Raw genomic sequence first — 23,056 nt, 5'->3', positions numbered from 1 at the left:
AGAACCTTAATCGATGTGTTTACGTAGAATCCAACCTTAAGGTTTGCATAAATTAAAAAAAATGCATCATAACTGAAAAATAAGTAGTCTTTTTATAATTAAATCGGTAGTTGTTCAAATTTCTTTTTTAATAGTAATTTATATGTTATGATAAATCGAATTTTCGGAAAATTCGGACTTAATTTTCTTAATAATCGCTAATTCGGAACGTAAATTAGGTTGTATTGATAAATTTCGTTTTAATGTGCTACTTCTTAATGTGTATTTGTGCTAAATGTAAAAAAAATTTAACTTACGTAATCTAAGTAATTATTATTATTATTATTAACACTTTATTTCAGTTTTTTTTTTTTTAAGACCATAACATTTTGTTAGTAATAATTACTTATAATCTATGTTAGTAACTTAAAAAAAAAAAATCTAACACATAACTATCATTATATACATTTTATACCATTTTTTTTTTTCTCCTTCCATGAAGTTCCATGTGCCTACTGCAAAGGCTATTGATCAGCAGTCCCTCGATCTTGCTCGATATGATTCTCAAAAGACTGTTGCCACTGTCACGAACTCGACGCAATAACGATGCACTTCTCTTCCGCATTATTGCAAAGAAGTCATCGGTGCGAGATGTCGCAAACATTGTGGATGCACTACAAAAGCGCGGCAGTGACAACATCATCCTAAACGCATTATTATATTGGACACGTAGGGCATTGTAAGCTCTCCGCGTGTATGTGGTCCACAGACTACTGGCGTAAAAATTCTGGCAATAAGCTTTAAAAATTGTAAGTTTGACATAGCTATCGCAACCAGTAAATCTGCGGGCCAGCATATTGCATCTTACTATCAACGCCCTACGCTCCCTATCTATATCACAATCATCCGTACCATCCTCTGTTACCCAGTGACCGAGGTACTTGAAGCGTTTGATTTGTGTAAGCGTTGCGCCCGCTAGCCAGGTTGGAGGTACGTTCTCGTAAGTTTTGTTCTGCGCTTTGAACACTAGCAGTTCACTCTTCTTGGCATTGTACCTCAGCCCGTGGGACTCAGCATAGTTCTCACAAATTTTTAAAAGTTTCCTGAGTGCACTCATAGATGGGCTCAGCAATACCATATCGTCTGCATAACTAATATTGTTAAAAGAAACTCCATCGATCATAATGTAATGTATGCTTAATTTAATAAAAACTTCTAAAGAAAAGAATTAAAGGCAACGCAGAATAAACATTAGTTATTTAATTCATTCAGGGTTTTATTGTTGCACGTGAGATCGGTGTGCAAAGACATCATAACATCATAACGGAAAATGCACTACCTATTATATGTGATTAAAGTATGAATGAAACTACCAAAAAAAAAAACTGTAATGCGTGTTTGTTTTGTGGTGAACATGGATAAGAAAGCGGGAGTTCTTTTCTGGCTCTGCAATTAAAATCGTAAAACATAAATTTATTAAGACAAATTTTGATAGTAGTAAATGAGATACAGAAAACAAATCACTCTCAAATGGTCCTAAGATACGAAGATTGAGTCGCATATATCAACTTGGTCGAGGCTTTATTTACACAGTCATACCAAAGTCAGTGAAGCAATCAGACGAGACTTACCAGCATGGTAGCGAACTTATCTGACTTAAACGAATGACTGTGGGTTTTTTTTCGATGAATTTATTGCAGATTAGCAGCAACTCTGCGAGGACGTCGTCAAATTGCTGATAGGTATTTTGTATATAACTCGAGTACTCGCGGCGCGTGGTTCCACTAGCGCAGTGCACCTGTGCGCTGCCTCATTTGGAAAGGCAAATCTTTTAGTGTTTAATAAAATTGATAAATTATATTATCAAAATTAATCAATCTACAATAATAAAACATTTTGTAAATTAATCTTCTGTGCTAATAAACATGGTGAGTCATAGATTTTTATACGAAGTCTATTCTCTATTTTATTCCTACGAATGATATGATAATAGTTCACGAAAAAATTATAAAATCCATGATTGGTATGTCTACCATAACAGCAAGTAATTACGGACCAAATTATTTTATTCCGAGATGTTCTTAAAGTTTACGCGATAATATGTAGTATCGTATTCAATCTTTGTTGAATGAATATCAAATAAGTACATTCTATTATATACACGAACGATGAATTTAATTTTAATAAAAAATGTTCAGTGAAATTTTAAATTATCGTTTAATAATTGAATTTTAAGTTAAAAGCTGTTAGTTACTATCTTCATAATTTTTATTCATTCATTATTTCATTATCATTTCGATAATGAAACAAAAAAAACTTACTAGCGTTAATATTACTGGCAACAATGCCTTTATTTAGGCCTTCCTATATAGAAGTAGAAACGAGGAGTTTCTCTTCTAAATTTAACTCGAAAGCATATCCGAAGGATTTATTGAAATACCTATATTGCCTTATAATTTCCTTTTGCGCACTTAAAAAAGTTTGATGTTATTTAGGATTCCACAAAAAAAGATAAAGAATCGTCTGCATTCTTGAAAATTCGGTCACTGCCACAATGACGAATTTCAGCTACGTTAAAAGCAAAGCACCTAATTAGATAAAGAAATGGATATTTTTCCTGCCTTGACATTTTAGAACACTTTTTTCCGTGTCAATTCTATAAATATCTGCAATTATCCCCTAGTCAATAGAGATTTGAATTTGAAAGAGAACAAAGGCAATATTTTTGAATGAAAGGTAGGAAGAAAGCTATTTAAGATTTTGTTTTCAATTTTCTCTCAACCAAGAAGTCGCATTAGCGTTTGTCTACAAATTCCGGTAACAACTTAACATTCAGTGCGTATTGAGCTTAACTACAAATTTCATTTTCAATTTAATTGAGAATTTGATCCAGTGTCGTTATTCATAACGATTGAACTGTTTGTTATTTTGCTTTTGCTTCGCCTGTTTATATTTACGTAGGTAGGCCTCCCATAAGATGGACCGACGACTTGTTAAGGTTCACGGGGATCTGCTGGATGCCAGCAGCGCAGAACCGATCTTTATGGCAAGGCTTGGGAGAGGCCTATGTCTATGGGCTGATAGAATAGAAGGAAATAGTTTACACCCGAGCCCACGTGACCGGCCGATTCGATGTTATATAAATCAAGACGAGCGACGATTAACTTGAAAATTAAGAAGGAGGTTAAGAGCTTGGAAAGCTTGAAATAAACTGTGTACAAACAAAAAATAATCGCTATCGCCTCTCGTTTTTCGTACCAACGGACCTTGAATTTTATGAAAGTTAAATTTATACGACTAAGTTAACGTTTCCGGAATCCAATAATTACATTTTATTTGTAATTCGACTACCTGTATTATTCCACTGAAAAATTAGCAAACAACAACAAACCAAAGTGCAAACAAAATATTTCAATATTCATACGTCAAAATAATATATCAAAAACGAATTTACCGTTATCACATTCATTATTTCCGATTGTTTTACAGATTATAAATTTATCGAAATAAGGGACTTAGATTATCCGTATTATTAACACAGATAAAGTTGTAAATAATTTAAGGGAAGCTATCAGATATTGACAAATGGCACTTTAGACATCTGTGATCACGTAGACCGAAAATTGCTGTTTATTCGTTTTTATGAGTAAAAATCCATCAAAATTGTAAAATTCAAACATTAAAGGCGATATTAAGCGATACAGCTTTAATTAAACATCCAAATGCTAAATATTAAACACTGTCGATGTACACATTTATTATCGTTACATTTATTTCAATAATAGTTCATAAACTTCAAGTTCAAGTTAATAAACAACAAAACAACTCATTTTAAAGTATACTACCATAAAATGCTAGTAGTATAAAAATACTTGATATTTTTAAAATGTGCGTAAAAAATGCTAAAAGTATCATAAATCAAAATAAGTAATTCATAAAATACGAACAGATGTATTGCAAGGCGCTTGTACTAGGCTGCACTAAAAGTATCGGGAATGGAATATTTCCACCGTTCCTGTCATATTAAAATCTTTTTAATTGAAAACTCCTTGGTTTTAAAAATCGAATACCATTTATTTATTTAAAAAAAGATTCTCGGTCTTGTCACGAGGTTTTGTCAAACTTGTTTAGTCGTTGAGAAAATGGAATTGACTCGAGAAAATTCAAGAGCGATGATTTATTATGACTTTCGAAGTGGTTTAACACAAAAACAGTGTGTTGACCGGATGATTTCTGCATTTGGTGATGAAGCCCCATCCAAAACCACAATTTATCGCTGGTTTGCTGAGTTTCAACGTGGACGTGTCAAGCTCAGTGATGATCCCCGTCAAGGTCGTCCAAAAACTGCAGTCACCCAAGAAAACGTTGATGCTGTGCGTAAGCTGATTGAGGAAGATCGACATGTGACATACCGCGAAATTCAGGCAACTTTAGACATTGGCATGAGTCAAATACAAATAATCTTGCATGAACAATTAGGTGTAAAAAAGTTGTTTTCCCGATGGATACCGCATTCACTCTGTGAAGAGCAAAAAGCGGCTCGCGTTACTTGGTGCGTCAGAACTCTCGGTGGTGGCCATGTTTGTCTCCAAAACCGGCCATGTTACGACTATTCCTCTTGAGGGACAAAGAACGGTTAATGCAGAATGGTATGCTAGCATTTGTTTGCCACAGGTCGTTTCTGAACTCCGTAAAGAGAACTGCAACCGCCGCATCATCCTCCATCACGACAATGCGAGTTCTCACACCGCGCACAGAGCAAAAGAGTTTTTAGAGCAAGAAAACATAGAATTATTAGACCATCCGCCGTACAGCCCCGACCTAAGCCCTAATGATTTCTATAATTTCCCTAAAATAAAGAATAAATTGCGTGGACAGAGATTTTCATCATCTGAAGAAGCTGTGGACGCCTGCAAAACGACCATTTTGGAGACCCCAACTTCCTGGATGTTTGCTTCGGATGGAATGGTTGCTTCAATGATTGGTTCCATCGTATGGAAAAATGTGTCAAATTTCGAGGAGAATACTTCGAAAAGCAATAAATACATTTTTAAATAGTAATGTTGTGTCACTTCGTTAATTCCCGAAATTTTCTCGTATTTGCCGTTAGTCATCGATTATTCTGAATATTCGTGAATCCAGACAAATCAATCTCCACAATATCGATGTCACCATATCATTTGATTAGAAACCACTATAATTCAGCCTTGATTTCAAGCCGGGTATTAACTCTGAAGTCCCAATATGCTGTGAATGCACAAACACTGCGAACATTCGAGTTTATCCGAAAGTGCTTTATTCGTATTAAAATATATAAATCAGCAGTTTCAATTAATAACATTCAGCACCAAGAGAATTATTTGTCTATTCTACTTTTCATATCTATTTAAATTTTTACTAATATATTTATTTTGCTTACAGAGTCAAACACATGTGAACAATGGGTTCGACATGTCCTCGGAGAATCCTCCGACGGACAGGGACCCGTCATTGAATCGTCCAGGATCACCCAAGCCGAAGCGATCTACAAAACCTGATCTACCTCCTCCGGTACTGAAGGTTCCAGTCAATGAAAAGAAGGTAAGAATAAACCAACTTCATTTTTGACAGGGCTCTCATCATAATCTTTTCGAAAACGAATGTATTTCAATATCTTTATGTAGCGTTCAAGAAAGTTTTGGGTAGACAGTAATCGTTCACTTAACAAGGCTTTTCCTTGAAACGTTGATCGTGTGGATATATTTTTGAAAAAAAAAATTAACAGCTTTTACCGGGAAATTTCTTGTAAATACATATATTTCTGACTTCAGGTTTCTGTTCGAAATTTACATGACACGCACATTACAAATTCAGTTTAATGGATGAGTACTAAAACCAATGAAAGCGATAAGACAAACATTAAGAGATATAAAATTTTATTTTTTTATTAAAGATTATTATCGGATATTATATTTTATTATTATTATTATTATCGTTTTCAAATTGTTAATTTTTGTTTCCTGAATATAAAAAATATATATTGGATATATAAAATGCAATGTATTGTATAAATAAGATACTGATAAAAATAAATGAGGGAAAATGAAAGAAATGAACTTACGTATATTTAATTGTAGGGTTAAAAAGTTTCAAAAATTTCGTGGTGCTAGATTAACTTGGTAAAACTACTATTTTTGAACCAAGGGATGTTTTGTAAGTCCGCTGATGCGTTGCCGTTTGAAGCTCAGAAAAGTTATTACTGAATAAGATTGAGACTTTAACCTCTTATCTCGATGGGTACGTTGTGATGTTTACGTAGCCACTTACACCAGTTGGAACAGCGCCCTTAGCGGCAACCGAAGTGAAGCTGTTACAACTCCATACAAATTTGAGTTAATTTTTAAGCGATCGAGAAGCTATGTATGATCTTGTTGTTTACCCATAAAATGCTTTACAGTGTATTTGAAAACACATACAGACAAATCTAACTTTGCTACAAAAAAAAATTTATTTAACTGTGTCTACATAGATCGTGTACAATTTTAAGCAATTGGTCACATTATTATGTACAAATTGTATATACTTAAAACTTGTATGACGCGTGGTTAGGCCAGAGTTCAGAAATAAATAAAAAATGGACCTTATTTCATTGTTTTTTTTTTACTTTTAGGCTTTCGAAGATATAGAAGGTGCTCCTGAACGTATGATGTGGTCTAATCAAACTGAATTCCTCATGTCGTGTATCGCTACATCAGTGGGTTTAGGCAACGTATGGCGGTTTCCATTCGTTGCATATCAAAATGGCGGCGGGGCCTTCCTTATACCCTATATCATAGTGTTGTTTTTAGTCGGCAAACCCATGTACTACCTCGAATGTGTTTTGGGACAGTTTAGTTCGAGAAATTCTGTCAAAGTTTGGTCTTTATCACCAGCAATGAAAGGTAAGGTACTCTTTAGTGACAATTGTATTAGTTTGTCTTTTTTTGAAAAGTTCGCTGTCATTATTTATTTTTTTAGGAACCGGCTATGCTCAAGCTTTGGGTTGCGGATACATCCTATCTTACTACGTAGTAATTGTTGGTCTATGCCTGTATTATTTGTCAATGAGTTTCCAGTCTACACTGCCATGGGCTGTTTGTGAACCTGGTTGGGAAAACTGCGTGCCTTCGGATCCTAACAGTGCCCCAGTTGGAACCGTAGTCAACGGCACCAGTAGCGCGGAGCTTTACTTCTTGTAAGCACTTTTATCTATCATCATTCTCCTGCCCTTCTCCCAGTCAGCTGGAGTCGCCGCAACATATTTTCTCCTTACATAAAATCATCATATTATACCATTTCTCCATTTCTTCGCTGACTCCCCTCTTACACATATCGTCTTTCACGCAATCCATCTATTTCTTCTTAGGTCTACCTCTTCCTCTAAAGCCTCCCATATTCATAGTTAAAACTCTCTTACTAACCTCATTGTCATTTCGTTTCATCACAATATGTCCATATGATCTCAAACGCGCATTTCTCAACTTCTCTGTCACAGGTGCCACTTCAGACTTCCTCTAACATATTCATCTAACACTTTAATATATATGTAGGTACACGAATTTTAGAACTTTATAGTAATGCACTAAATAAATACACTTGAGGGCTTAGAACATTAATTTCTTGTTTTCTAGGAGAACAGTTCTTCAGCAAAGCGATGGTATCGAAGGCGGACTCGGTAAGTTATTTTGATGTTAGTTGTTTTACGGAAATCGTTTACCTCGCTTTGATAAAACAAATAATAGTTTAAAAAAACTAACAAAATACGCTTTTATAGAAAATCCAACTAAAAATATAAAATAAATTTTAGTGAATTTGAATTAAAAACGGTGTAAGAAAAAAAGGTTTTTATTGTAAAAAAGCGTGGGGTGCTTTTCAGGATATTATCAAAATAACCCTCCTACTCATATCATACGTAGAAAATTCAAGTTCATTTTCGTGAAACGTTTATCCTGTTCTCATAATCATCCTGCACAAACTTGCGAAATAAAAATTGATAGAACAATGATAACTGTTAAAATGATTTCTTTTTATTGTAAAAAAAATGCCGATTATTTGACACAAAAAAAATTATTCACGAACAAGTTTGTATACGATACAAAGAAAAGAGTTTTCTTTTGTGTGTATTACATCTGATTAACTTAACATTTTATTCAGTGTTGACAATTGCGTAATTATTCTATATCACATTTTATTTCGGTTAGTAATCGTATGTATCTATTTGTGTGTGAGTAAATAATGTTGCTTCCAGGCGCTCCTATATGGTACCTGACCTTATGTTTGCTCGCAACGTGGGTGATTATTTTTGTCATCGTCGCACAAGGCGTGAAGAGTTCTGGCAAGGCTGCATACTTCCTAGCTTTGTTCCCTTATGTCGTTATGATAATATTGTTCATAACGTAAGTATATTTACTTGAATATTTTTAAACTATACTTTTTACTTTCCTTCCAAGCCTACTAGCATTACTATGACATTTTACATGAACCCGTACACATCGTCATTCTCGTTGCCCGTCTTGAAACATAATTGAGATTTCAAATTAACGCTATAATTAAATAACACGTTGTAACTACATCGTGCTGTCTTTTTTGTTTGTGCTTTAAGATTATTATCGATGGAAAATGCATTACAATATGAAACTGCTCCTACATTACCATTATCTCAATTTACCAATTACTGAAGTTCCAAGTAAATCCCATTGCTTTATAACAGGACTGTAATTTTACCCGGAGCTGGTACGGGAATTCTCTTCTTCATAACGCCTCAATGGAGTAAACTATTAGAGTTAGACGTAAGTAATATTGTCAGATAAAATTTTCTCACAAAAACAAAATAAATCCCATGAATGGGGGCTTATTATCTAAAATTAAAATCGTATCCCACGACGTTTATTAAACACGCTTTAATCAAGACATCAAATATCCATACTTAAATTTTTAATAAAATTATAAACGTTAAAGTGTCTTTGTCGTGTGTTTGTCTGTCCTTCTTTCAAACGAAACAATGGATTGACATGATTTTTAGTCAGAGTTTTTAGTTCGGAAATTGACAATGGCTACCTTACCTTTACCGCGAAAAAACATTTCATATCCGCGGAATACTTTTTTTATTGTCTTTAGGAAAAATAATTGACACGTCACAATGCGGGTGAAGTCGCCGCTAATAGCTCAAAACTCGAAATAATTGAATCGTATATGTAGTAGTCATATTTTTTTATTTTTTTAATACATGTAATATGTACACGGACAGACAAATTAATTCGTTAATTCACGAACAACCAAATATGAAATTTAACCGGTTTCTAATAATTTAATTATTGACCTTTATAGTGAAATAGAAAAAGGCGCATCTTAAAATTAAAAATTAATCCACAGGTATGGTATGCTGCAGTAACGCAAGTATTCTTCTCGTTATCAGTTTGCACTGGAGCTATAATCATGTTCTCATCCTATAATGGTTTCAAACAAAATGTCTACAGGTAAGTTTATGCTTACAGTCACTTACACGGTCAAACTTAATATTACTCGATGGTTAACCTTTATCTATAATTTGAAACAAAATAAGATAGACAAGAATCAAATTTAAAATTATACGGAACATGTACTGGGGCATAATAATAAAAATATTGATCTTTATCTTAAATTAACAAGTGTGTCAAGGCGTTCGCTGTGACTTTTATTCAAAACTAATTGTTTAATAAAATCAAGGCAGGCTGATGTCTTTAACGAGTCACGTAATGCCTTCAGTCACGACTAGGTTCTTACCGATTTATTGTGAGAATAGCCGAGACTTGGCTGTAACTAATTATCACAACCTACAAAACTAATGAAGGTGACTATTCGTATATATTATATCATGATTTTCCTTCAAATCAAATCTATAAAAAATGGACCTGCAATTAAAATTGATCTTTTCTAAATAATTTATTCCTTTTGCAATTAAATCTTTTCTACGCAATATTTTTGTCACTTTACATTTTATTTGAAATGAGTTCTTAAGTCAGATATTTATATTATGTACATTAATTAATACTACCGTTGCAAACATGTTCAGTTCCGTGAAAACATCACCGCATTTGTGATTTTAGAGATGCAATGATTGTTACAACTTTGGACACCTTCACAAGCTTGCTATCCGGCTTTACTATTTTCGGTATCCTCGGAAACTTGGCTTATGAATTAAATTCTCAAGTAGAAGATGTAGTCGGCTCTGGAGGAACCGGACTAGCTTTCATCTCGTACCCTGACGCCATTGCAAAAACGTTCATGCCACAGGTAAATGAATGATTAAAATTTTACGTTTATAGATTTTTTCGGATTGTGTACAAAAATTATACGAACTATTTTAGGGCGTCTTGTTAGCCCCCACGGGTAGGTACCATCATCCTGCCTATTTCTAGCCTGAGCAATGAGTTTCGGTTTGAAGAGTGAGGCAGCCGTTGTACTGTAAAAACTGAGACTTAAAACTCATGTATGGTGTCAAGGTGGATGACAGCATTAACGTCTTTGATGTCGATGGGCTCCGGTAACCACTTTACACCAGGTGGGCCGAGATTTAGCATCCTGCGTAGCAATAAATTTTTTTTGGTAAATTAAGTATTCATTTGTTTCCAGTTGTTCTCAGTTCTGTTCTTCCTGATGATGACTGTGCTGGGTGTAGGTTCATCTGTGGCTCTATTGTCGACCATCAACACTGTAGTGATGGACGCTTTCCCAAACACTCCCACAGTTTTCATGTCAGCTCTCTGCTGTACCGTTGGATTTTTAGTGGGACTTGTTTACGTCACACCTGTAAGTTTATTTTCTTTGTACAATAACTAAACATGATTTACGAATAACATTTATTTTGTGTGAAACCTAAGTACGGAGAATTTGAATGACAAAAGTTAGTTAAGTGAAGTCGTCGTGGCCTAACGGATAAGACGTCCGGTGCATTCATGTTGAGCGATGCACCGGTGTTCGAAATTCAGGCGGATACCAATTTTTCTAATGAAATACGTACTCAACAAATGTAAACGATTGACTTCCACGGTGAAGGAATAACATCGTGTAATAAAAATGAAACCCGCAAAATTATAATTTGCATAATTGCTGGTGGTAGGACCTCTTGTGAGTCCGCGCGAGTGGGTACCACCACCCTGCCTACTTCTGCCGTGAAGCAGTAATGCGTTTCGGTTTGAAGGGTGGGGCAGCCGTTGTAACTATACTTGAGACCTTAGAACTGATATATCTCAAGGTAGGTGGCGCATTTACGTTGTGGATGTCTATGGACTCCATTAACACTTAACACCAGGTGGGCTGTGAGCCCGTCCACTCATCTAAGCAATAAAAAAAAAGTTAAGAAGAAATTATTACTGCTTTGAACGAGTTATAGAAGTATAGTAGAAAGTATAGTAACTGTTTCCGTTGATGTATACCCGAAGGTATTATTAATATTATTCCTATACGCTAACTAGTATTTAATGATTAAAACTCAGGCGCTAACGTTAAGCAATATATATATATATATATATATGTATATGTTGGAGTATTTCCACTTTCGGGTAGCGACATGGTAAGCGGGCGGTCTTCGTAAGTCAATAAAACCAGAAATGAACTTAGAGCGTATTTCAGCGTATATTACGCAGGAGCGCTCCGTCCGACACGGCGACTCGCTCGCTTCTGAGCTCGAGAGTTTTTTTTTTTTTTTTTTCCTTCCTAAGCTGATAGCCTTAGGGGCTATTTCAGCGTAACCCTAACGTTTGTAGGTGAGCTCACAGGGCTCAAACCTGATGCCCTTGCTAACACGAACCCTAGCAAGAGCCGTGCTTCGCAGAATCTACCACCGGATCGGAAACGCGACCCACTGAGAAGATCCGGCGAGAAACTCAGTGGACTGTGTCTGAGAGTTAATTTACTCGTCGAGCCCTTCGTCGCAAGCGACGGGTTCGACGAGAACGGTGACCGGTGCTTGAAGTACCTAAAAGCACCGTTAGTGGATCGGGAGGATCCGAGATGACGTGTTTTGGGCGACGTCGACTGCTTTCCATTCTGTCCGCAGGATCGGGAATGTAGTTACCGGCGGCCACGATGAGAGGGTTCTCGTGTCGTGCCGCTTTATCGAAGTGGCGCATCGACGCCGACTGAAGATACTTACTGATGGACTCTAAGTCCAGGTCGTCATGGAGGTCGACGTTCTTGACGAACCACGGGGCTCCGACGGCTATCCTGCAAAAACGGGATTGAATAATTTGGAAGGATTTTAAGTGAGTGCGGGCCGCGTGAGCGAACACTACACTTGCATAGGTCATGACGGGGCGTATGCAAGTTTTGTAGAGTGTCAGCTTATTTCTAAGGGACATTTTACTTCGCCTGCATAACATCGGGTAGAAGCTCGAGAGACAACAACGGAGCGTTTTTATAGCAAGGTATCGTGGTGGGACTTTTTTTTTCCCCTTCCTATGCTGATAGCCTTGAGAGGCTATTTCAGCTTCGCCCTAACGTTTGTAGGTGAGCTTGCGGGGCTCAACCGGAGAGTTGCTAACACTGACCCTAGCAAGAGCAGTGCTTCGCAGAATCTACCACCGGATCGGAAACGCGACCCACTGAGAAGATCCGGCGAGAAACTCAGTGGGCTGTGTCTATGGGTTAGTTCGCTCGTGGAGCCCTTCGTCGCAAGCGACGGGTTCGACGAGGACGGTGACCGGTGCTTGTGGTGCCTAAAAGCACCGTTAATGGAGTGGTGGGACGATGTTGTTTACGATTCTTATCTTGCACGTGTTGTTTTCGATGAATGCTTGCACGTGTTGTTTGTCGCCCATCTTTATTAGTCATGAACTAATGGTTTATAAAAACACGCGCCGACATATATACCTAGTCAGGTCATAAGTATTGTCACACAGTAAAAATTTTACTTTTAGAATGCTGGCCACAAAAAAGTTTATTGAATTCGAATTTCGAATTGTTCATGAAAATAAAAATGTATCCCTTTTGAAATTTTACTCATTTTTAAATATGGAGTGGACGCTTAAAGAAGACCGTGTTGCAGTTATTGCGTTGCATCGTTAATCGAAAAACATATCGAGAAATTAGTTTTTCGGATGAAAAATTTTTTACCGTAGAAGAGAGCTACAACAAACAAAATGATAAGGTGTACGCACACAGTAGTGAAGAAGCGAGCAACCGTATTCCGCGTGTCCAACGAGGTCATTTTCCATCCTCGCTCATGGTATGGTTGGGAGTTTCTTATTGGGGCTTAACAGAGGTACATTTTTGTGAGAAAGGTGTAAAAACGAATCCAGTTGTGTATCAAAATACAGTCCTGACGAACCTTGTGGAACCTGTTTCTCATACCATGTTCAATAACAGGCACTGGGTATTCCAACAAGATTCGGCGCCAGTTCATAGAGCGAAGAGCACACAAGACTGGCTGGCGGCGCGTGAAATCGACTTCATCTGGCACGAAGACTGACCCTCCTCCAGTCCAGATTTGAATCCGTTAGATTACAAGATATGGCAACACTTGGAGGAAAAGGTGTCCTCAAAGCCTCATCCCAATTTGGAGTCACTCAAGACATCCTTGATTAAGGCAGCCGCCGATATTGACATGGACCTCGTTCGTGCTACGATAGACGACTGGCCGCGCAGATTGAAGGCCTGTATTCAAAATCACGGAGGTCATTTTGAATAAACTTTAGTGTCATAAGAATCTATGTTTTGTTAAGTTCATTTTGGTATATGAATGGTTACATAATGAATAAACTTGTTTCAATTATTTTACATTAAACATGTGACAGAATTTATGACCTGACTAGGTATATTGTCTCTATGTTGAGACAAGAAAAACAGTGGAGAGTACTCCACTGTTTTTCTTGTCTATTAACAAACAGACAAACAAGAAAATCTAATAACAAACAGACTAAATAGTAATTGTCTGTTTGTTATAATAGGTTTTCTTACATTTTACCTCGGAGATGTGCTTTGCATTCCACGGTCTTACAATCTTCATACTGCATATTTATGAACGAAAAAACTTGTTTTAAATTTATTTTATTTATGTTTTTGCTTGATTACTCTCTAATACACAATAATATAGTAATACAGTAATATATTAATCAATAACTACTGGTTTTCGTTTTAGGGTGGACAATTTATATTGGAGCTTGTCGATTACTACGGTGGAACGTTTTTAGTATTATTCTGTGCCATTGTTGAAATTATTGGTGTATTCTGGATATACGGTAGGTTTTCAACTTATACTAATTTCTCAAAGCAGAAAAACAATAGCCGAAGAAATAATAATCTTTCTTTATTTCTTTTTTTTGCAATAATACAATGATTGAAGAAGAACGCAGTAATCTGTATGTAATGTAAGGAGGGAGCCTTATAATACAATTTCAAAGGTTTTTTCTAAGATGACACATTTTTTGTAAATTTTATCGATTTATTGTATTGTATCCTTAACCTTCTTATTATAAATATTACTGGTGGTAGGACCTCTTGTGAGTCCGCACGGGTAGGTACCACCGCCCTGCCTATTTCTGCCGTAAAGCAGTAATGCGTTTCGGTTTGAAGAGCGGGGCAGCCGTTGTAATTATACTGAGACCTTAGAACTTACATCTCAAGGTAGGTGGCGCATTTACGTTGTAGATGTCTATGGGCTCCAGTAACCACTTCACATATTATTAATACAATATAATAATATTTATTAGAAAAAATAAGAAATACTATTTTTATTAGATATTATTCGTGAAAAAAACATTGTGCAATAAATTTGATGACAGAAAAAAATTCAAAGTTGTTTTTCTATTTACAGGCTTAGAGAGTCTGTGCCTCGACATCGAATACATGTTGGATATAAAGACGTCTCCTTACTGGCGTATGTGTTGGGGTCTGATCACGCCAGCCATGATGATTATTGTATTCCTGTACGCATTGATTTCATACGAAGCATTGCTCTTCGGAGGATACTACTTATACCCAATGGCCGGATATGGTACGTAATTCCAATAAATTAGAAATTTTCTTCAATTCATATTGAACTTATGAATGACGCTTATGAATTAAAAAATAAATAATAGTTTAAAAAAACTAACAAAATACGCTTTGAACGAAAAAAATTATTTTATTGTAAAAAAGCGTGGGGTGCTTTTCAGGATATTATCAAAATAACCCTTCTACTCATAACTGTTCATAAAATATTTATGACTACCGATACCATGCATTTACTTTTATTACAGTAAAATCATTTTTTATTACACTACTTTAATTCAAATTTATTAAAATCGTTTTCTATTTTTTAGTTGGATTTTCTATAAAAGCGTATTTTGTAAATTTTTTAGTTGAATTTAAATTTTTCCCTTTTTTTTCAATTTCTTTATTAATTTTGAATTTTCATTGGTCGTTAATAAGTATATCAAATTTCGAGTTAATCCGTCGTTTCGAAGGGGGTCAAAATCATGTTTAAAGATTCCGTTACAGATATACGCCTGAAGCTAATAAAAGCGTATTAAAAAAGCTATCTTTTTGCGTAAGCATTTTAAAGTGTATTGTTCTACTCGCGTCTTAGTGAAGTTTTGTGGTCAATAAATTTATTTAATTTTACTGTTTAAAAAGTTTGTGTTTTGAGAACGCAGTTACGCTATTGATTGCGTTAGAATTATAATATATTTAATATTGCTTCACAGTGGCTGGTTACCTGTTATTGATCGTGGGTATTTTGTTGGTACCGATTTCCATCTGCCTTACATTGTACAAATACAGGACTGGAAACTTCATTGAGGTAAATGTTTTTGGCCGTCGCATTTTTTATCTATACTAATACAGTCAAAATCTGTTATAACGACATCGAAGGGACTGCTCATATTCAGTCGTAAAAACCGATAGTCGTAACAACCGGTGATGTTTAATGTGTAACGTGCAAGTACAAACAAATCGATAGGGAATTATTGGAAAAATATATTTACATAATACGCGATTTTTCTTCAATATTAATTTGTTTTTCTTTGCGACATTTTGAAAGTTTCACGAATAACTCCACAAAGTTTTGATGCGTCTTGTGTATAGATAAGTAACAAACTAACTGAAGAGATATGAAGAAGCGGGCTTTAACTACCGCATGCACGTGTTTTGTTTCTAAGAATTAGAAAAGACCCTACACTAAACTAAATCCTATTGTTTTCTTTCCTGATTTTAAAAGGCATCGAAGACAAATGTGGATGCCTATTCAAATTGTTTACAATACAGCTTAGCCGGTCGTTCTAAAAGATCTAATTCTCCGAAATATTAGTTAAATGTGGTCGTTTTATGAGGTAGGTATGTCGTTATTACCAATGTCGTAGAAAGCAATATTTATAATAAGGCGGTCATATGGCATTCAGCCGGGACCTTTGTTCTTGGTTATTATAACCGGCATGTTGTATTAAACGATGTCGCAGTAAACGGTTTTGACTGTATATAAATCTACAGTGGTTTTTACGGATGTTCCGTTATAACTACTGAACCATGCATCCGATCGACTATAAAACTGGATACCAATCCATGTAGAAAATACATGTGCTTAATGGATAGGCTAATATTTAGGTATATGAGTGTTGGACTCCCTAATTATGATGACAATAAATAATAATGATAATTTTAAATGCCCAGCGAAGCGGGAGAGTACGGCTAGTTATTTATAAAGCTATAATAATAAGGTATGAATTCCAACAAACGTGATCTAAATGGTTTCTGAGCTTGTGCCGACACTCGAAAGAAGACATTCAGTTTTAATCGGGGCCTTTGTGACAAATGACTCAATTTAAAAAGGTTATTTAATTAAAGTATCTAAACATTTCGTGGTTTTGAAATGAAGTTCAAATTTACAGAAGAAAAATTGCGCGAATACTGGGTGCTCTCAAAGAAGAATATAGTGTAATTAATTGTTTTCATTTTTTAATTTAAAGGATTCTACTTGCTTATCGGCTTTTGATGGAGATAAACATACGTCGTGGTCTCCTGTTCAATATATGTAATCTGAAACGGTTTCCTGTCTTTAAAGAAAAATATATTAAGACGAGACAATCCCTAATAAATACTGTTGAATACCTACAGTTGAAATTTTACAAATTTGAATAATCTGTGTTTTCTTTCAGACTCTAAAGCTTTCTTTCCGCTCCAAGGAATCTTGGGGTCCAAGATTAGCTGCCGAACGCAGAACCTGGCTTTCATTTAAAGAAGACGCGAAAGTATTACGAGAAAAACTTAATCCCTCACGAATCACGCATGTCTGGTATAGTTTAATAGGAAGCTACAGACGACGAATCTAATCTAATTTTATGTGTAAATTAAATCCTTAGTCTAAGATTATTTAATGAATTATTTATATTAATTGAAAATGATATTGTGCCAATGATACTATATAAATATCGTAGTAACTTAAGTATTATGTAAGTTTTATAAAAATATTCGATTTATATTAACAAACATCACTCATAAAATTACTCAGGTTTTGTCGCATCTTGAAATTTGTAAACTTATAATTGACTAGTTGTAAAATATTTCTTAGTGTTGATGTACCTAATTGATGCAATTTTGTTTAACCGAATACATTATTAACGTGTTTAAAGCTAGTTAAAAAAAAGGGAAGCTCATTCACTGTTGTCCAATTGATCATCATTGATTTTATTATGACTTTGTAGTTCATAACGATGTGGAGCATCCTGGTTAGTGAAGAAAAAAATATTTCTATTGCTATTAAACTTACATAGTATATCAGTAATATATCGGCAATAGAATTGAAATATATGTATATGGGTTATTAAACACAATGAAATAGACAACGTTTAATTCGTATTTGCAAAAATTAAAGAACGTTTGAACCAAAGAAACATAGTTATTGTTTTTATGTTTGTGATAATAAACTAAAAATCGATTTAATGGTTTCATTATTATTTTTTTCTTAGAAATATATAGGACAAAAATGTTATATCAATATGCTTGCAAAGGGATCTCTTGCTTTTACCATGGAATGACAATTGGCCCTAAATACGATAATTATTACTAACAAAAGCTCAGCTCGGGCACAGCAATGGCAGAATGGCGGAGATATTTTTCCGAGAGTACAGTACAGATACTGTGCCCTGTAGTGAATTCAATTATAATAGTATAATTGTAATGCTACTGATAAAGTGGGCCGTGAGCTCAATCAATCGTTAACACAATAAATAAATGTAAAAAAAAAAAAAACTACTATTGTACCTTATTTGGGGAACTGTATGAAACTGACACTGGACTTGATGATATCCATAAAGCTTGACATTATAAGCTTTTACATTTCACTACATATATGTGTCATTACAAAAACTTAATAAACGTGATTCCCCTAAAGCACATTTTAATTTTTCTGGCATGAATCGAATATATTACATAACTCATTATCTGTTGTACAGAAATGAATTGTAAATTTACAGGTTAGTAAATGCTAAGAAACTAATACATACATATATTGGAAATAAAATTTAATCCAATCAATCATGCCTACTACGAAATTCCCAATAATTATCAAATTAAATTTAAATTAACTATTCATAGTCATGGCCTAAATCCTTAACGATAGATAAAAGAGCCATTAACTGATACGACCATGTTAATTAAAAACTAAATCTAGATGACATGCAAATTCAAATTCAAATTCAAAATCATTTATTTCAACTTGGATGTCATCAAAAACACACTTGCTGAAAGTCAAAATGTAAAAGAAAATGTTAACTCTACCACCGGTTCCAAAAAAAGCCACAGTCCTGAGAAGAACCGGCGAAACAAACTCAGCGGGCTTTTCTTTTTTTTTGTATTTTCTCAACTATTTTCTTTTTTTTTTAAACAAGAAAACATATTTACAGTATACAAAAAAACAAGTCAAAAAAATACATTTCAAATAAATAATAATAATAATGAAAAATGAAAAGGCCAGGAGCGAACGCCTCATTCCCACGTTTTTTTTTTTTTTTTTTTTCCACAGGAGAAAATCGCCGGATCCCCACCCGCGGGGCAGGTGGGGTATGTGGGAGTTGAACCTCACTAAAAACTCCTGCCGCTCACAACCGGCGCCCTACCTCGGACCGGGCCGGAGCCCAGTCGGGGCTATTGAAACGGCGGGACAGGGTTGACGCAGAGCACATTACATCCATCCCACCGTCCCACGGACGCCGGACCGGTGGCCGCCAGCGACACGACCACCGGTTCCCTCGTTCAGCGGGCCGAGAGCCCGCTTTGATGGCGCCGCGTTACACCTTCCCCCAGAGCGGTCGGGGGAACGCGGTCTACCATCACCCGGCTTCCTATTGCGGGTGAGCGTGCAGAGCACGCCACCCCACGTCTGGGTCCCTCCCCGCACAAAACGGGTGGGACCCCTAGCTCTTAGGGGGCCAGGTCACGGATACGACCCCGGTCCCGACCCCCCTCATTCCCACGTAGTGCCATCTAGTAAAAAATCCTTAACTTTATAATATGCCTTGTTGCACAAACGTTCCTTGACACTTTTCTTAAATCTATGAACAGGTAGTAGTTGAACGTTTTGTGGGATCTTGTTGAAAAGCTGTACACCCAGCCCCCTGAAAGAGTTGCTTATTTTCTTAATTCGAGCCGCCGGCAACGCAAGCCTATGTTTGTTCCTAGTGTTCACATTATGCAAATCGCAGACTCTGGGGAATTCTACAATGTTTTTACGCACGTACAATAAATTTTCAAAAATGTATTGGGACGCTAAAGTTAGAATTTTGATTTCCTTAAACTTGTCCCTCAAGGATTCCCTCGGGTGCATATTATAAATAGCACGAATAGCCCTCTTCTGCAGGATGAAAATCGTTTCGACATCGGCAGCATTGCCCCATAGCAAAATGCCATAGGACATAACACTATGAAAATAACTGAAATAAACTAGACGTGCCGTATCTTCATCAGTATACGTTCGTATTTTTTTTACCGCAAACGCTGCAGAACTAAGTCTATTCGCTAACTTGCATATGTGAGGACCCCACTGCAGCCTGGAATCAACTGTTATACCAAGAAAAACTGTCGAATCAACAAGCTCCAGTTTCTCTCCACTTACAATGATATTAGTGTCTACTTGTCTAACATTAGGTGTGGTAAATTTTATACATTTTGTTTTTTGTTATTTAATAACAGATTATTAACACTAAACCAATGTACCACGCGCGAGATAGCATCGTTCACATCGTCATAATCTTCCAATTGTCGTTTAATTTTAAACAATAAGGATGTATCATCAGCGAATAATACGACCTCGTGACGGGTTTCAATAAACTTTGGTAAATCATTGATATACACAAGAAATAAGAAGGGACCCAATATGGAACCCTGAGGAACACCCATATTAAGTAAGACACCGGAAGATCTCTTTCCTTTAACGTCTACCTTTTGGATTCTTCCGGATAAATAAGATTTAATAAGTTCTAATGAAACGCCCCTAATACCATAATGGTGTAATTTCCTCAACAATGTATTATGCTCAACACAATCAAAAGCTTTAGATAAGTCGCAGAATACCCCAAGGGCATTATGCGATTCCTCCCAAGCCTGAAAAATATTTTTAATAAGATCTACACCTGCATCAATAGTCGAACGGCCTCTAGTGAATCCATATTGTTTGTTATGAAGCAGGTTATTGGAATAGAAATGGTTCAAAAGCTGTTCCAAAATAATTTTTTCAAAAATTTTACTCAATGTTGGTAGTACTGAAATGGGTCTAAAGTTAGTGGGGTCAAAAGTACTACCAGATTTAAACAGAGGTATTATTTTACTATATTTCATTAGATCAGGAAACACACCACTATCAATACAGTCATTAAATATTGTAGCATTGCATTTATTCATTACTATTTCATACTAAATATTCACACTATTCATACTAAATATTCACACTAAGTTCGTGACATGGTACGAGGGCGGCACTGAAAATTTCGGGAATTAACGAAGTGACACAACATTACTATTTAAAAATGTATTTATTGCTTTTCGAAGTATTCTCCTCGAAGTTTGACACATTTTTCCATACGATGGAACCAATCATTGAAGCAACCATTCCATTCGGAAGTTGGGGTCTCCAAAATGGCCGTTTTGTAGGCGTCCACAGCTTCTTCAGGTGATGAAAACCTCTGTCCACGCAATTTATTCTTTATTTTAGGGAAAGTATAGAAATCATTAGGGCTTAGGTCGGGGCTGTACGGCGGATGGTCTAATAATTCTATGTTTTCTTGCTCTAAAAACTCTTTTGTTCTGTGCGCGGTGTGAGAACTCGCATTGTCGTGATGGAGGATGATGATGCGGCGGTTGCAGTTCTCTTTATGGAGTTCAGAAACGACCTGTGGCAAACAAATGCTAGCATACCATTCTGCATTAACCGTTCTTTGTCCCTCAAGAGGAATACTCGTAACATGGCCGGTTTTGGAGACAAACGTGGCCACCATTTTTTTGCAACACTCCGTGAACGAACAATTTTTGTTGGCTTTAACTCATTTTCGAACACCCAAACTCGTGACTGGTTTTTTGTTTCGGGTTCGTACGCGTATATCCAGGATTCGTCACCTGATACAATGTTGTATACAGCATTTGAGGATCCTGCGTGGAATCTTTCGAGAGTTCTGACGCACCAAGTAACGCGAGCCGCTTTTTGCTCTTCACAGAGCGAATGCGGTATCCATCGGGAAAACAACTTTTTTACACCTAATTGTTCATGCAAGATTATTTGTATTTGACTCATGCCAATGTCTAAAGTTGCCTGAATTTCGCGGTATGTCACATGTCGATCTTCCTCAATCAGCTTACGCACAGCATCAACGTTTTCTTGGGTGACTGCAGTTTTTGGACGACCTTGACGGGGATCATCACTGAGCTTGACACGTCCACGTTGAAACTCAGCAAACCAGCGATAAATTGGTTTTGGATGGGGCTTCATCACCAAATGCAGAAATCATCCGGTCAACACAATGTTTTTGTGTTAAACCACTTCGAAAGTCATAATAAATCATCGCTCTTGAATTTTCTCGAGTCAATTCCATTTTCTCAACGACTAAAGAAGTTTGACAAAACCTCGTGACAAGACCGAGAATCTTTTTTTAAATAAATAAATGGTATTCGATTTTTAAAACCAAGGAGTTTTCAATTAAAAAGATTTTAATATGACAGGAACAGTGGAAATATTCCATTCCCGATACTTTTAGTGCAGCCTAGTAGTTTTGACACTTGCATATTCTTACTACAATAAAATATCTGAAATAAATGACTCGAATATTTAAAACGAATGTTTTTGTATAAATAAAATCGTGAAAAGTCAGAGTTCGAGCCGAATCATTTACCAATAACACTGCAATAGAACACGAAAGTAGTAATGGCGTAAATTGATCAATTAACGGTGCTTTTAGGCACCACAAGCACCGGTCACCGTCCTCGTCGATCCTCGCTTGCGACGAAGGGCTCGACGAGCGAATTAACCCATAGACATAGCCCACTGAGTTTCTCGCCGGATCTTCTCAGTGTGTCGCGTTTCCAATCCGGTGGTAGATTCTGCGAAGCACTGCTCTTGCTAGGGTCAGTGTTAGCAACACTCCGGTTTGAGCCCAGTGAGCTCATCTACACACGTTAGGGTGAAGCTGAAATAGCCTCTCAAGGCTATCAGCAAAAGTAGGATTTAAAAAAAAAGGCGTAAATGAACAACTTGAATCCTTAAATCCAATCCAAAATTCCATATCAAACTGGTATTAACTTGTTACTTAACCGAATTAACTGTTTTATCAGTCATGTTGTATGTAATTGACATTCTGTCGGCATTATCAAGTGTGAGCTTATACTGGCTTATATTCACACAATATATCTTTGTGCAGATCTGTAAAATCTAGCGGATTGGTCACATGCAAAAGCTTTCATACATTTTGCCTTAATTTAAATACACGCTCTCCACGTACCTAATAAAATTGTAGTATTCAGTAGTATTAAAACTACATATACAATTTCATTTCATGTTTATTATTTTCTACCTTGCAAATATGTATATTACAGCTTTTGTGGTCACGTCATACGTAACAATTAA

At 36.1% G+C, this 23,056-nt stretch overlaps 1 protein-coding gene across 1 annotated transcript; it reads left to right on the top strand.

The window, feature by feature from the left end:
* Positions 1–1,760: 1,760 nt before the first annotated feature.
* Positions 1,761–17,889, top strand: LOC114240624 (sodium-dependent nutrient amino acid transporter 1). Its single transcript, XM_028171244.2, has 14 exons — positions 1,761–1,907; positions 5,401–5,559; positions 6,629–6,899; positions 6,976–7,192; positions 7,629–7,672; positions 8,246–8,393; positions 8,708–8,786; positions 9,370–9,473; positions 10,083–10,269; positions 10,609–10,785; positions 14,114–14,213; positions 14,789–14,968; positions 15,660–15,754; positions 17,106–17,889. Exons 1-14 carry the CDS (start codon positions 1,905–1,907, stop codon positions 17,277–17,279), a joined length of 1,938 nt encoding a protein of 645 aa, XP_028027045.2. The 5' UTR covers positions 1,761–1,904; the 3' UTR covers positions 17,280–17,889.
* The last annotated feature ends 5,167 nt before the right edge of the window (positions 17,890–23,056 follow it).

The sequence above is a fragment of the Bombyx mandarina genome, chromosome 17, assembly GCF_030267445.1.
Source record: "Bombyx mandarina strain Sakado chromosome 17, ASM3026744v2".
Taxonomy (NCBI): Eukaryota; Metazoa; Arthropoda; class Insecta; order Lepidoptera; family Bombycidae; genus Bombyx; species Bombyx mandarina.
Note: the sequence above shows the minus strand (reverse complement) of the source record. Positions and strands in the feature narration are given on the sequence as shown.